Genomic DNA, 16,529 nt, shown 5'->3' with positions numbered 1-16,529 from the left:
TTATTTAAAACCCATTTCTACACTAAAGTAAATGCATTCACTCCATGTACCGTCGATCTGTCTTCTACCTTCTTCTGCCACCTGCTTGGCTGCCATGTACTTGAAAACTTTTGGAAAACCCTAGTAAATCAAAATAAAGACACAGTAAATGTAAATGGTAATATATAAACACCCCTTTTTTTAATGTTCAATTCAATAAAATGTATTTAACATTATGTATTAGTATTATGTAACATCTATATACAAAGAGTACGTACCTTTGTTTTTTTTGAAGAAACTGACGTTTGAGTGTTTGGTCCTGCCAAAGAAATAAACATGTATTTTTAATATCAATCATTCTTTTTTTTCTTGTTTTAATGTTTTCACCTGAGCTGTTTTTAATGCAAAAGCAGAAAGTTCCAATGAGCAGGCTGGACGTAAAAATCAATGCTCCACTCAGGATGTACACAGAGACAGGTGCAGCTTTTAGGGGCAAAAAAAAGATATGTTATAATTGTGATAAGCTTTTAAATGTGTACTGTACTGTACTGTACTGTAAAAAAAAAAAAGCTTTATTATAGATACACACAAGAAGGTTAGAAATAAGTAAGAAAGACATATATTTTACAAAGGCTAGACTACTCTTTATCAAGTAGTCTGAGTGATAAACCAAATCTATAGGCATTATTGTTGATGCTCTAAGTTGCTTTACCATAATAATCTCCATCTCCTGAGTGGGGAAGTCATGATATAAAATGTTAGTGTTACAATTATTGTGAGAAAAAACTGTTGTGACCTGAATATGTCTGTGTAATCCCTCATTCGTCCAGGAGTGTTCCATCGTAGTTGTAGTCGTCTGCACTGTGACCTGAATAGTTATGATTATCACTAATTTAATAATCTTGATATCCCTACTCATGAGTTGTTTGACATGTGAGAAGGATCTCTTCTATTTTGATAATATCTACCAGTCAGAAATAATAATTTCAATATAAACTGGTCAAAAGTTTTTTTTGGTAAATGAAACCAGTGCACATATACGTCCATACCTTCAGTGGATAGCTTGGTCCCATTCCCAAAGAGGACTTGTCCACATGCGGCCACAGCGCAGTAGTAGGTCCCAGTCTGCTCTGAGCTCACATTGTGTATGGGGAGGTTGTAGATACAGGATTTGGTTGGACTGTCCTTTTTGCTCTCACACTGATCACTGCTGCTGCCTCCAAGGCTGTAAAGGATTCCTGGTATGGATTCCTCAGACTGTTTGAACCAGTGAACCTTGTGCGGGCCAGCACACCTCTCTAACTGGAAGCTACAGTTAAGAATCACAGAATGTCCTGATTCTATGTCCTCATGTGGCGACTGCTGGATGGCCGCATTAATGTTGAACTGTGCATCCTTTACAAAGACAGTAATACTCTGCACGAACTTAAAAGTCATTGAAAAACTCATGGTACAGAAGTAGGTTGCAGAATCGGAAAGCTGCACATTTGAGATGTCTAAATTGTTTTTGTTTTCATCAATGATCAGTTTAAAGCGGGTGTCGTTCTTTAATTCATCTTCCAAAACTCTATCATAAGCACCACGGTATATGACAGAGACAAGTCTAGGTATCTCCCCCAGACTTTGCTTGAACCAGTAGTACTTGAACACGTTGCTTTTATGTGGACATTCCAGTGACAGGTTGTCTCCAATATTGACTGACATATAAACACTTTTTTGAAGAGGCGATCCTACGGTCTGATCTGAAATTGGAATGCAATACATTTTAGATTTAATTTCCCATGATTATAAATGTCCAATTTCTAAGAAAGTAAAATAATAAACTCACCTACTGCCCCACAGAGCAGATTTGCCATGAAGAAAAATATCTGAGAAGATGTCATGGTTTTGAATTACCATCTTCGTATGCACCTCTAGCTTTTGACCGAAATCTTTTCTACTAAACAGGATGCAAATGATGGCCACCACCCACTCAACTGTTAAAAAGTCTCAGCGCCTTTTTGTTAGCGGTTTGTTATTTTCTAAGAAAACCAAGACAGAGAAGGTTTGTCGGCTGAGGTGACATATATAGTAGCTTCAATGACCCATGTTCCTTCATACCTTCAATTGTGATTAATGATATATCAACAACCTAAAATGTTTTATTAGTTATTTTTCACAAAATTTTGCACCTTCACTCTTTATCTTCTCTTTCACTCTCCTTCTCTCTCTCTTCCACCACTTACCTTCCAACTGCGTTGTTCTAAATTCCCAAAACTCTTCCCACATTTGAAAAACAGGTCCTTGGTCTTTTCAAAATCGTCCAACTTTCTCAAGATACATTAAAACACAAATATAAACGCAACACTTTTTGCTCCCATTTTTCATGAGTTGAGCTCAAAGATGCACAAATTTCTCTAAAATATTGTTTTACTGAGCAATCAATATTATTAATTCATCCCACCTCACAGATGTGACAAATCAAGATGCTGATGAGACGGTATGACTATTACACACTTAGACTGGCCACAATAAAAGGTCAATCTGAAATGTCCGGTTTCACTTTATTGGAGGGGTCTCGCAGGCCAGAAAAGTATCTGGTGTGACCAGAACTTCAATGTCTTTATTTTTTTTTTGCCCTTAGGCCAGAACTGGGCATTTGTGGCCCCAGGGGCAAGATGTGGCCCTCGGTATGTTTTAATCTGGCCCCTAGAAAGATTTTAGTTTCTATTTTTTAACTGTCTGCAACATCTCACTGCACATTCAAATCCCGCCTAAAAACATACCTCTTCACCCAAGCCTATGACCTCCCCTACCCCTAGCCTCCTCTACCCCATTGCCTACACTTCTACCCCCTGTTACATCCCCATCTTTTTCTCTCTACTTCTTCTGTCTTGTTCATTTTATCTGTATATTAATGTGTTCTGTACGTGTTGTCCCCCCTGTCTGTAAATACCCCCCCTTTTTTTATTATGTTCAGTGTCTTTGGGTCACTGAAAAGCGCTATATAAATAAAAGTTATTATTATTATTATTATTATTATTGTATCCCTAATAAAGATGACATGAAATGAATTAAATAGATTTAATAGCCTATATTTGACAGAAAAGTTATATTTTATTTATCCACGTTGTGACTGTATCAGTCTGTGTTTGTGACCCTACAGAGAAGATTCCTCTGAATCTGTAAATGCATTCATGAAACAAGGATCAGACCTGAGAGAAAACTCCTTCTTCAGATGGAACACATGAGCGAGGTTTAGTTTAATGAAGCGCTGAGACAAGACACAGATCAAACATGTTAATTCGTTTGCAACACCGTGCAACATGTAGCCCAGTGTCCCAACCTTACCCAGACCCGGAATTCTCTTTATTCATTTGCAGACAGCTTGTTCTCAAGGGTCCCCCTGTTTGAATAAATAAATGTAACAATGTCTGTGCAAGATCCATTCGCGCACAATCCCAGAAGAGACGTTACACACACAGTTTTATTGGCAGAATAAGAGCTTCATGTGTAACATGCTTTTTTTTTTTTTTTTTGTTCTTCCTGCACTTGTCTCTGCAGCAAAAGCATTTTCTCAACTGCAAATCCATCAATATCTCATAGTTGAGTTCATACTTCTGTATAGGCCAAGGCTGTCTTGATGGGGTCCAACTTCTCATACACATTTACACGTTTTTGTTTCTGCCATTTTGATGAGGTGCTAACACACATTTTTGAGTAACTTAACCAAGCCACCATGCGAGAAAACAGTGGATTCTCCGAAATAAAAAGGGAGTTTGTTTGGCGAGAGCAACTCACGCAGCCATCTTATCTGCAAGTCACATGAGCAAAAGAAACATGATTTTTACTTGTTGTTTCATAAATGCATCCACAAATTCAGATGGATCTGCAGGACACTCTCTCCGCTCTGGAGAGCAGCTTCAGTGAGAGACTGATCCAACCTCGCTGCCTCGCTGTGTGAAGGAAAGGTTCCGTAGGTCTTTCCTTCCTGCTGCTGTCAGACTTTATAACAAAAACTGTTAGTACTGAACACTCGCAATACTGACCTAACCTAATACTGATGTGCAATTCTGTCATATGTGCAATTGCTGTTGGAATTCATGTGCAATTCATGTGCAATTACTGTGAAATTCATGTGCAATCTATGTGCTGTCGTGACACATATGTGCAATTACTGTCGTGATCACATGCAATGGTATTTATGTATTTATTTGTCTATGGGAGTTTTTATTTATTTATAGGAGATCTTCTACTGAAAGTGTTTTTCAGACTTCCTATAAGTGATCTGTTCTTCTGTATCTACCTCTGTATCTACCTGCGTTGCACCAATGAAATTTCCCCATGTGGGACAATAAAGGAATATCTTATCTTATCTTCTATGTAGGGTCACAGCCACAGACTTATATGGTCACAGCTCGGACAGAGAGAGAATGTGCACGCACGAGTTGAATTGAATAGCCATACAAGGCTATTTTTTAACAGTGACCAGAAGTCTGATATATTGAAAAAAATATAATTGAGTGTCTGCGTGATGTCACCCAGGCACTATATGTTCTTGTATGCAATGAAATGTTTTATTATTATTATATTTTCCATGATTTTCCATTTAGCCAGTTTCAACTCCTTAACGCTTCAACCGAGTTATACCTCATTATGATCGCTTTCACAGTAGTACGTGTGCTATTACTTTTGACATTTGAACAACGTGTACTTTTTGCAGAATTTTCAAAAATGTTCAAAAGTATTAAGATAAGATAAGATATTCCTTTATTAGTACTCCATTTAGCCAGTTTCAACTCCTTAAAGGTCCCATAACATGCAAAATCGACTTTTCAGAGCTTTTAACCTTCTTACATTGCTATTTGTGCTTCATATATGTACCCAGAGTGTTTTCTTTGATTGATTCCCGCAGTGTTTAGCTATATTACAGACTATCTCTTTTCCTCGAATCTCCAAACTGATGGGGGGTGTCCACAGGACCGCGTCATACCCACAGGCACGCGTCATCATTCCCCCTCCCCCCTCTCCACCCGCCTCCCCCTCCCGCCTGCCGCCTCCCGCCCCCTTCCCCCCGGCTCCGCGCTGCTGTCTCCCTACAAGCCCGGAGTTTTTCTGCTTCGATTTACGACGAAACACGGTTCAAAGAGGCCCAAAACGTCATAATGATATCGCACTCTTTACTATTATCACAATGGTTGATGTGGCACTTGATGCAGCAACCGGGACAATAAACGGAGAGAAGTTCTATCCGATACCGAAAAAACAGGAAATAAGAGCGCGATGGACATAAGACTTTTATATATATATATATATATATATATATATATATATATATATATATGTATATGTATATGTATATATGTATATATATATATATATATATATATATATACATATGTATATATATATATATATGTATATATATATATATATACATAGAACTATAGATCGATAGATCGATAGATCTATCTGTTCTGCGCACGCTGTAGAATAAACACCAGATTTATTTAGGCTCAAAGTAGTGTTGATCTGAAGTTCTATTGTTTATCACTCAGCCGCGCGGCAGGAGCGGCGCAGCGCGGAGCAGACAGTTGTGGGGCTACGTCACGGGTGGGCGGGGCACACACGCGCTCTGAGACTACGTCACGGGTTGGGCGGGGGAGCCAGATCGCTCTTCGCAAGGGTGGGGAATATCAAACCAAGCCGTTTGCATCTCCGGGTTGGTGAGGGGGTCCAAGGTCTGGGTGATATTTCTTAACTACTATGTTAAGGGTGTTGCACAACCCTTATTATTATCAATTATACACTTAGGATAGACTACAAAACGTGAAAAAAAGCATGTTATGGCACCTTTAACGCTTTAACCGATTTCAACAAGTTATACCTCATTACGATCGCTTTCGCAGTAGTACGTGTGCTATTACTTTTGACATTTGAACAACTTTCACTTTTTGCAGAATTTTCCAAAGTATTAGTACTTTTTCCCCAGTTGTTGTTGTTTTATGGCGGTTGGCATCCAAGTGTTGCATTACCGCCAGACTTTATTCCTCAGACTTTGTCGTAGTCCGTTGTTGTTGTTGTTGTTGTTGTTGTTTTATGGCGGTTGGCATCCGAGTGTTGCATTACCGCCAGACTTTATTCCTCAGACGTTTCGTAGTCCTCAGACTCTGTCGTAGTCCGTAAAAGTACTCCTCCCATCGCTTTGGCGTTACAAAGCCCATGAGGTCATGATGTGTTTTTGTGACTAGAATAGTTGTTGTGTCAGAGACCAACCGGCTTTATTCCAGGGAGACTCTTCTTCACCTTCCTCGCCCTCTTTGACGTTCGGTGCTTTGGAAGTACAAAGCCCATGAGATCATGGGACGTCTTTGTTGTTTTACAAAGCCCATGAGGTCATGGGACGTCTTTGTCGTTTTATCCTTTAGAAGTCCTTCTTCCATCACTTTGGCGTTTCTAGGCCCATGAAGTCCAAGCGCGTTAGAACATCCTCTTGCTCCTCATCCTCGGCTCAGTCTCCACCACCCCCCACCTCTATAAACGTTTACCCAGCCCTGTGCTACATAAGTAAGCAACCACAGCCTGACACAAACCCTGTGACTGGATCGCCAGAACGTTCCGCAGATTGAACTCCCGCCCATTATTCCGAAACCACAAGGCCAACCCGGCCCTTTCCCTATCATAAGCCTCACAGCAAATCAGCACATGCTCGACAGTCTCTGGCACCCGACAGTGACCACACAGACCGGTCGGATGTTTGCCTATCCTACTCAGTGACCAATTGAGTCCAGTATGGCCAATCCTCATGCGGGCGAAGGCCCTTTCCTCCCACGCGTTCCTGCCCATAGACCCGCAAGGACCCACACTACCCTGTATGTGATAGAGATGCCGTCCAGTAACACAGTGGCTCCAAAATTCCTGCCAAAGGCCGACCACATGACTCTTGATAACAGGCTTGATTTCAGATTTGCTTAACTCAACCGCCACATCAATTGATGGCCGCCGAAGGGAACGTTTAGCCAGTGCATCAGCCATTTCGTTACCATCCACCCCCACATGCGCAGGGACCCAAATGAAGGAAACCCTCACATCCTTCCTGGACAGGGAGAGCATCAGACAGAAGATGCCATTCAACACATCCTGTCTGCAATCCGATTTCCCAGATTTAATGCTTTGCAATGCAGAAAGGCTGTCAGAGGCCACCACAATGCCGCAACACTGCAAAGCAGATTCCGCCCATTCCAACGCCAACCGTATCGCTATAAGTTCCAACGTGAAAACAGAAAGGCGATCTGTCAACCTCTTCTTGACCGCTAGCCCCAGGTCAGGCACAAAATAAGCGGCGCCAGTACGCCCACTCTCAGGATCCCTAGACCCGTCGGTATAAATAAACACATCACCTGAGTGCTTATCGATGAGCGCTTGAACGGCAAACTGCGGTGCCCTCCCAGCGACTCCTCTAAGCTTGCCATGCAAGCTAACATCAACAGGAGCCGGGACAAACTTCCACGGAGCTATAGCAGACAAAGCCACCGACGGGCTCACACGCAGATCACCAACCCCCGCAAGCCGCGCCTTCGCATTTCCTACCTGGCTGAAAATCATACCGCCAGCCTCACTCTGCCCCCCATCAACCCTGAGAAAGTCCCTCACCGGGTGAGAGCTCGTATGACCTTGCACATTCACCCAGTAAGCCAACAGAAGTTCTAGCCTCCGGAGCCGTAACGGCAATTCCCCCAACTCAACCTGCAGCGCCGAGACAGGGGAGGTCCTAAAAGCCCTACAGCAGATGCGCAAGGCCTGGGCTTGCTCCACATCAAGCTTCTTTAAGTTAGTTTCAGCCGCAGACATGTAGGCTATACAGCCATAATCAATAGCCGCCCTCATGACGGCCCGATAAATACCCAGGAGCGACCTTCTGCTGGCCCCCCAGTCCTGGCCGGATAGACAACGAAGCAAGTTATTCACCCTTTTGCATTTACCACTGACCTCATCAATGTGCCGACGCCAACTAAGCCTCTCGTCAAAGGTGACCCCCAAGAACCTCACCTCCCTGACCTGTTCGAGCACCTGCCCATGCAGTCGAAGGGAGACGTCCCTATGTCCATTGAAGAAACAGATCACTTGAGACTTCCGTACGGACAGTTTAAACCCCCACTTCAGGGTCCACTGCTCCACCTGCTGTATTGCCCTTTGCAGTTTCGCCTCGTAAAACCGGAGATTCCTCCCTCTCACCCATAGAGCGCCATCGTCAGCATAAAGGCTCCTCCCAACAGACCCATCCACGTCGTCAAAGATGTCCTTAATCATAACATTGAACAAGATAGGGCTACACACACTCCCCTGCGGGATCCCATTCTCCACCCCATAGACCCCAGAGTAAGCAGCGCCCACTCTGGTTTGGATACGCCGGCCAGACAGAAAGCTCCGGACCCAGTTAAACAGTTTACCCTTCACACCACACTTCCGCAGCTTAATGAGGAGCCCATCCTTCCAAACCATATCGTACGCCTTCTCCACATCAAAGAGCACCGCAATAACCTTTTCTTTCTGAGCCCTGGCCAGCTGGATATCAGATTCCAAACACAACACGGAATCCATGGTGTTCCTGCCCCTACGGAAACCACTCTGGTGCGCGGGAAGCAAACCCTGACTCTCCAAGAAGTAATCCAACCGCTCGGTAACCATGCGCTCCATCGTTTTCCCGAGCTGCGACGTCAAGGCAATCGGCCTATAACTTGAAGGGTCAGACGCTGGCCTACCCGGCTTCAGAACCGGCACCACCGTAGACTGTTTCCACGCAGATGGAACACAACCTGAATCCCAAACACGGTTGAAAAGACCCAGGACTAGCCCAAGCGTGTCATCAGTCAAATGAGAGAGCATGTCATAGCACACCTCATCTTTACCCGGGGCTGTCTGTTTCGCCTTAGAAAGTGCTCTCCTTAGCTCAAACAAACTAAACGGAAGGTCAAGGTCATCTTGAGTCGAAGGCTGGTGCCCAATCAGCTCAGAATTCTGGGCCAAAGTACTCTCCCTGTAGTGCCTTTCCGCAGGTGAGAGATTGTCAGAGCTGTGCACCGACACAAAGGTGCTGGCCAACAGTTCAGCTTTGTCAACGTCGCTGACTGCTTCAACACCATTCAGTATTAGGACCGGGGTCCCACGACGGCGCTCAACCCCATGCATCCGCTTAATCATCCCCCAAACATCCCCGAGACGCGTTTCTCTCCCAATTTTGGAACAATACCGCCTCCAATAGGCACTCTTGGCCGTTCTCACAGTTTTCCGCACAACAGCGCGGGCCCTCTTGTAGTCAATGAGGGCACCCTCAGTGTGGGCAACCCTTAGCCGGCGAAACGCCGCATTTCTCGCCCTAACAGCATGACCACATGCTTCAGTCCACCACGGCACCCGCTTCCTATGTCCACTACCACCACTCTTAGGAATCGTGCCTACCGCTGACTGCGTGATGAGCGAGACAATTGCACTATTGAGATCATCCACCTGAGTCAATCCTCCTTCCTGCAGAACCCTAGAACCATCATCAGCTTTCCTCAGGAAAGCCCCCCAGTTCGCCCTTGCCAACTGCCACCTCTGGATCCTCGTCCCCCTGACCACACAGCTCCCAAAGCCAATCACGGTGCGGACTAGATAGTGATCGCTACCAAAAGAAAGATTACCAAGAACCTCCCAACTACAAACACCAGCTAACTCCTTGGACACAAGTGTAAGATCTATTGCACTTTCCGCACCGGTCCCCATATCATAGCGGGTCCCACCCCCATCATTCAGACAAACCAACTCCCTTTGATTGATAAAACCCTCTACCACCTGCCCATACCTATCGGTACCACTACCGCCCCACAAAGCGCTATGCGCATTAAAATCCCCACACCACACGGCCTTTCCCCGAACATCCTTACCGATACTATGTAAGGACTCTAACGTTAACTCACCACACGGATTATAAAGGTTAACCACAGTAACAGCTTCACCACCCAGCCAGACCCTCACCGCCAGGGCCTCCGGCGCTTTACTCACAATGACAACAACGTAATTTAGGTCATCTCGGACAAACACAGCCACACCTCCGCCTCTACCCTGCTCCCTATCATTCCTAACACACACATACCCTTGTATCCCAAAACCCCACCTAGGTCGTAACCAAGTCTCCTGCACGCACATAACGTGAGGCTTGTTCAACAAGGTAGAGACAAAATGCTTAAATTCCTGGCCATTAGCACGAAGACTACGCGCATTCCATTGCAAGACAACCACCGCCATTATGAGCCCCCAGAACCTGACGGCGCATCGGGAGCCCCCCCACTCCCACTGCCAGAATGGGGCAGGGCGCCCTCCCGCAGCGCATCCTCTATCTCCGTCCACTCGGGGCCCCCAGCTCCAAAGTACTTCCCTGCAGCCTTAGCGATGATCTTAGTCTTTTCGGATCTCTTCTTGGTTTGCCCAGTACAGTTAATCACTTCCACTATAAAGAGGAAGAAATCTTTCCTCTTCACAACCAGTACATCCTCCGCACCCACAGGGCCTCTGCCCGTGGAAGCCACACTCACGGGCATCCCAGTGGGGACCTCCCCCTGGCTGCGGGCAACGCTGCCCCCTCCCCTGTCGCCTAGGACACCAGCAGCACTGGCAGCCCCCACTGCATCCACCGTCACCTGACTACCAGACACCTTCTTGACCGCATCCGCGTAGGATATGCCTTGAGAGGCTCTAACTTTTTGCACCTCCGCAGCCCTCTTGCTGAACACGCATCCCCCGTAGGCAGAGCTATGCTCTCCCCCACAGTTACAGCACTTGAGTTTTGCTCCGTCGTCACACTTCCCATACTCGTGGTCTCCTGCACATTTACCACACTTCTGCTTCCCTCTACAGACCGCTGCAATATGCCCAAAGCGCTGGCACTTGAAGCAACGCAGGGGCGGCAGAACATATGGGCGTACGCCATAGCGCATGTACCCAACGCACACCACACGAGGCAGGATCCCACCTTCAAATCTAATCATTATCGACAGGCTGTCACACCTTACCCCATCCCGGGTCATCTTCAACCGCCTAGCATCCACCACCTTAGCTCCAGTCAAATTCTCCTTTATGTCATCCACAGATGTCGTCGTAGGGACGCCTACTATAACTCCCCTGACCGTGCCTCTTACAGCATCAGACACAAGAATGTCCTTCCCACCCAGACACTTAGCTTCAATCGCCTTCCTTTGCTGAGCCACGTCCTTGCACACAACCAGCAGCGAGCCATCCCTAAGGACACTCGCATGCTTGACCACTCCCACAGCTACAGTCAGGCTCCTTGTCAACGCCATCGGATCCCACCCCTTAAAGGACGCATTATCCTGCGCGAGCTTTATGAACACCTTACACTCTGAACTCACATCCCCGACATCTGCAACCCCCCCGCCCTGCTCCTCACTGAGAGAGCCCTCCATAGACGAGCAAGAAGACGCCCTACGCTGCACAGGATCAGTGGCTCCAGGGGAGTCCTCCCCGCTGTTCATATCGTCACCGACCAGGTCACGCTTCCTCTTCTTCTTCCCCATCATACGGACCGAGGCGTTCCTCTATGTTGCCGTAATATCCAAACTGTTGTCGTTGTAGTTTTTTATGGCAGTTGGCATCCAAGTGTAGTCCGTAAAAGTACTCCTTCCATTGCTTTGGTGTTACAAAGCCCATGAGGTCATGATATGTCTTTGTGACTTGTCGTAGAATAGTTGTTGTTTCAGAGACCGACCGGCTTTATTCAAGGGAGACTCTTCTTTATCTTCCTCTCCTTCTTTGACGTTCGGTGCTTCCACCGTACAGCTTTATTCTTTAGGCAACACCAAAGCAATGGAAGGAGTACTTTTACGGACTACGACAGAGTCTGAGTACTACGACAAAGACTGAGGAATAAAGTCTGGCGGTAATGCAACACTTGGATGAAACAAGTAACGATGATGCCGTGCGTCTACGAGTGGCAGCTCGTAGACGCACGGCGTAGACTTTTTAACACCAAAGCAATGGAAGGAGTACTTTTACGGACTACGACAGAGTCTGAGGACAAAGCACTGGAAGTCAAGGCACTGGAAGAAGAACTTTTAGGACTACGACAAAGTCTAAGGAATAAAGTCTGGCGGTAATGCAACACTCGGATGTCAACCGCCATAAAACAACAACAACAACAACAACGGACTACGACAGAGTCTGAGGACTACGACAAGGTCTGAGGAGTGGAGTCTGGCGGTGGTGCAGCACTTGGATGCCAGCCACCGTAGAGCAACAACAACAACAACAACTACGACAAAGTCTGAGGAATAAAGTCTGGCGGTAATGCAACACTTGGATGCCAACCGCCATAAAACAACAACAACAACAACAACAACTTGGATGCCAACCGCCATAAAACAACAACAACAACATCTATAGGCTTCAATATGCGTCTACGAGACTGGGCGAGGACAGGAGACCACCCCCACCCCGTCACTCTGATCACTCTGACTCCCCAAAAGCAGACCCCCATCACTCTGACTCCCATTTAGCGCATTTAGCCTGTTTTCTATATCTGCCCAATCGAGCTCTTTTGTTCCAAGGAATCTCCCTGCAGCTTTAGCAATGATCCTGATCCTTTCAGTTCTGCTTTGAGTCTGAGCAGCACAGTTTATAACATCCACCATAAAGAGTAAAAAATCCTCTCTATCCACAGGGTATTCTCATTAATTCTGGAACCTGCACACTTGGGACCTCCACTCTTGAAACCTTCACACTTCTTGGGAGCCACGCTGGCCTTTCTCATTTCGCCCTGGCTGGGAGCAGCGCTGGCTCCTCTCTCTATTTACTCTCAACTCATTACTTGAAACTTTCTTGACTGCATCTGCATAGGATATACCTTGAGAGACCATTATTTTTATGCACCTCAGCAGCTCTTTTGCTAAACCTGCATCCCCCGTAGGCAGAGCTTTGTTCTTCCCCACAGTTACAGCACTTCAGTTTTGCTCCCACATCACACTTCCCATACTCGTGATCTCCTGCACATTTACCACATATTTGCCTCCCTCTACAGACCGCTGCAATATGCCCAAAGCGCTGGCACTTAAAGCAACGCAGGGGCGGTGGAACATATGGCCTAACGTCATGGCACATGAACTCAATTACCGACAAGCTGTCACATCTTATCCCAGACCGGGTCACCTTCAACAGCCTAGCGTCCACCACCTTAGCTCCAGTCAAATTCTCCTTAACTTCATCCACAGACGTCGCCGTAGGGACACCTATGATAACTCCTCTGACCGTGTTTCTTTCAGCATCAGACACAAGAATGTCCTTTCCACCCAGAGTTGTTGTTGTTGTTGTTGTTTTATGGCGGTTGGCATCCAATTGTTGCATTACCGCCAGACTTTATTCCTCAGACTTTTCGTAGTCCTCAGACTCTGTCGTAGTCCGTAAAAGTACTCCTTCCATTCCACCCAGAGTGAAATAAATGGGGCATTATGTCTGCGTAATTCTTTAGGCTTTATTCTTTAGGCTTTATTCTTTAGGCTTTATTCTTTAGACTTTTGTGACGGAGAGAGAGAGAGAGAGAGAGAGAGAGAGAGAGAGAGAAAGAGAGGGGGAGAGAGGGAGGGGGAGGAGAGGGGGAGGGAGAGGGGGGGAGAGAGGGGGGAGAGGGAGAGAGGGAGGGGGAATGGGGCATTATGAGTGTCTGCGTAATTCTTTAGGCTTTATTCTTTAGACTTTTGTGACGGAGCCAGTCGAGAGAGAGAGAGAGAGAGGGGAGGGGGAGGGGGAAGAAGAGACGCAGACACTCTAGCAATGGCTTCAGCCGTTGCAAATTATCTAGTATTCCAATTGATGTTTTGGAGATCTGCAAAATTGCAGAATATTGAGTATATCATTTAACCTGGCTCATGACAGATGAATTCTCACAATATTTGTTTCAAAAACTCTTGAGAATAAATCTTGGATGGATTGCGCTGCTCGGTTTGAGCCCAGCCACTGTGTGACAGACGAATCACAGTGCAGGATTGTAGATTGGGCGGAAGTCAAAAGGACGAACCTAAACTGACATGGCAATGCCGGCCAATTTGAGCAGATTTGTGAACTATTTGTTTTTTCTAGAACTTGCACATAGAAGTGTTGTGTGGACTTCTAGTACGACGTCAGAGTGAGATGCACTTTTGCTCTGCCGCTGCCAACGTTTTTTCTTCAAAAGTACTGTTTTACCCACAGAATCCCAAGAAAAGAGAAGCAAGAAAGGATCAAATGCAGAGGACACAAGCCTGGTGGTGCTACGGGAACCAAACAAACAATGCTGACGGTGAAAAACAGCCAGCCTCATAAGCTATACATGGCTATTAGGCCTGACGCAGTAACAGCCCGCTCTCAGCTGCTAAACAAAGATCCGTCCTCGAACTCTGGTCCCCAAGCCCTTGTCCGAAGGTGGAGGAGATTACCTTTATAGGGTATGCATACTCGTTTCCTCTTCACACATTTGTACCAAGCTGTAATGTATATTCTCTGGGACTTACATTGTGGACAACACGTGTAAGATTTTAGGTAGTTGATGTTCATATTTATATTTAAAATGGGCACCATCTGAAAGCTTGTTCAGCAAAACATTAATACCTTCTCAGTCTCATTCTCTTAAAGGGAGCACACGATTCATTGACCGACAATTATAATTCTATAATGATCAATACAAATGCTCTGTAAACCAGGATGATTTTGTGTGGTTTAATAAACAAAGATATAAAAGCAATTAATTACACGTTTGGTTACACAGGCTGTGTAACAAGTGCCTTGATGTCGAGTTAACCAATGAGAATGTGACCCGCCCTTTATGCCTAATCCATAATGTGAATAAAACTACCTGCAAGGGAAAAAAATGCTGAGACCAAGGTGGGCCATTGCGCTGCTTACAACAGCGTGATGGCCCGGCCCGACAGTTTCTCCCTTGCAAGCCGCACAAAGAGTCTGACAGTATCTGTGTTGTTTTATATTCTAAGTTCAATTGTGTTCTCTGTGTATTAAGGAACAGCATTGGTTTATGTGTAATTTCTTGACATCCGTGGGGGGTCAGAGGTGACATTCCTTTACATCCAACATTATGCTTTGCTTTCTGCAACAGTGTTGAGCTGTGAAAAGGTACTGTCTTTCAAAGGTCTTTTTGGGACATATGGGTCCCCTACACCTTACACGACTGGCCATAATGATGCATGAAATTAAAAGTGAAATGCAGCGTTACATGGCCGTGCTGAGGGAAGAAATGAGATCAGTGCTTGGTAGACGCGCAAAATGAAAAAATCTTCTCCGATATAAAGAGGATAAAAAAGGCAGGAGTGGATGGAGCACGCATGGATGAAGCTGAACAATGTATTTCAGACAATACTAACAAGTTGCAGACTGTGGGAGCCAAGATGTAGATGCTGCAGGCCAAGGTGATGACTCTGCAGATGGAGAACAATAATATGAAAAATAAGATCCTGGATTTAGAGTCCAGATCACATAGATCCAACCTCAGGCTTGTCTGGGTCTCGGAGGGAGAGTTTTTTGAAGAAGATCATCCCTGAGCTCCTTCCCCCCCATCACAATCGAAAGAGCACATTGTCTGTGCAAACCAAGACCAGCTTCTGATACCCCACGAGGTCTGATAATGAGGTTTCTTCGGAATCAGGAAGTAGATTAAATAGTAATCTACTTCCTGCTTTCGAAGAGTGCAGACGCTTTCTTGCTTGCTCCAGCTTGCTATTGCTGCTTTCCTTATTTATTTTGCTTTTTAATCAGTTTTTGGTTATTACTTTTTTAAGGAAACCAAGGATTTTAAGAACATTTTCAGTTTTAACAACATATCTGACGAGCCAGCGAATAGATTTTTGCTTTGGAATCTGAAAAAGGACTCCAAGATACAATTCCAGTGTCATCCAGTGGTAAGAAGTCTACATTTTTTACAAGAAAAACAGCTACTTTCAACCTAAACCGAATAGACTGTGTCGTTCCCAAAACTCTCTAAAGACCAAAAAAACCAGGCTGTATCTTGGAACAAACTCGGTGCAAAGCCTAAACGATACAAAGATAACATAAAGTCACCTGAAATACAGCTTAAAATCAGATTTTTACCACTTTCAGAGACTAAATTAAATGAACAAGGGAAAAATGTAATACATGACGTGAGCAAAAGGCAACAGGCAGAGGGAGGATCTGTGCCAAACCTGAAGGTCACTGATACGTATATCTTGATTGGAGATGCTGCAATACGGCATGTGACGCATGGAAAGATCAACACACATTTTTTTCCCAGCGCCACTGTTTCTTAGATAACGTCACTCCTTCCTAATGTTTTGGCTAAACATTGAGGAGTTAAACAGCTGATTCATAGCTGTCAACTTATCAAATAGGCTATGCGTGAGATTTAGACACACTATGCGTGAGATTAAGACACCTTACGCATTTTTACGCACTCTGTACATAGAAGAATTGGCCAATTTTTTACCCCCCCCCTAGATGTGTACATACTAAATGGATGGCTCCGTAGGCTTCTTCTTTGAGTTTGAAGAGATTTGTTT

The 16,529-nt window shown here is 45.2% G+C and overlaps 1 protein-coding gene across 1 annotated transcript; it reads right to left on the bottom strand.

Annotated features, from left to right (window-relative positions):
- On the bottom strand, positions 1 to 1,758 carry LOC140372097 (uncharacterized). The gene is made up of 4 exons (XM_072459380.1): positions 1,029 to 1,758; positions 367 to 462; positions 258 to 298; positions 1 to 120 (listed from the first exon to the last, which is right to left on the bottom strand). The coding sequence occupies exons 1-4, from the start codon at positions 1,741 to 1,743 to the stop codon at positions 1 to 3; spliced, it is 972 nt and encodes a 323-aa protein (XP_072315481.1). The 5' UTR covers positions 1,744 to 1,758.
- Between the last annotated feature and the right edge of the window lie 14,771 nt (positions 1,759 to 16,529).

Source organism: Eucyclogobius newberryi, unplaced genomic scaffold (genome assembly GCF_026437365.1).
Source record: "Eucyclogobius newberryi isolate DKJ021-1_F unplaced genomic scaffold, fEucNew1.0.hap1 SCAF_22, whole genome shotgun sequence".
NCBI classification, from domain to species: domain Eukaryota; kingdom Metazoa; phylum Chordata; class Actinopteri; order Gobiiformes; family Gobiidae; genus Eucyclogobius; species Eucyclogobius newberryi.
The sequence above is the reverse complement of the archived record's forward strand: the minus strand, read 5'-3'. Positions and strand labels throughout refer to the sequence as shown.

What these genes read in the sequence shown, in the direction of transcription:
- LOC140372097 (XM_072459380.1), bottom strand. Translation starts at nt 1,743, where the DNA reads ATGTATTGCATTCCAATTTCAGATCAGACCGTAGGATCGCCTCTTCAA. An exon ending in GACCAAGCTATCCACTGAAG is followed by an intron (nt 463 to 1,028) that starts GTATGGACGTAT and finishes TGCCCCTAAAAG; the next exon opens with CTGCACCTGTCTCTGTGTAC. An exon ending in TTGCATTAAAAACAGCTCAG is followed by an intron (nt 299 to 366) that starts GTGAAAACATTA and finishes TTTCTTTGGCAG; the next exon opens with GACCAAACACTCAAACGTCA.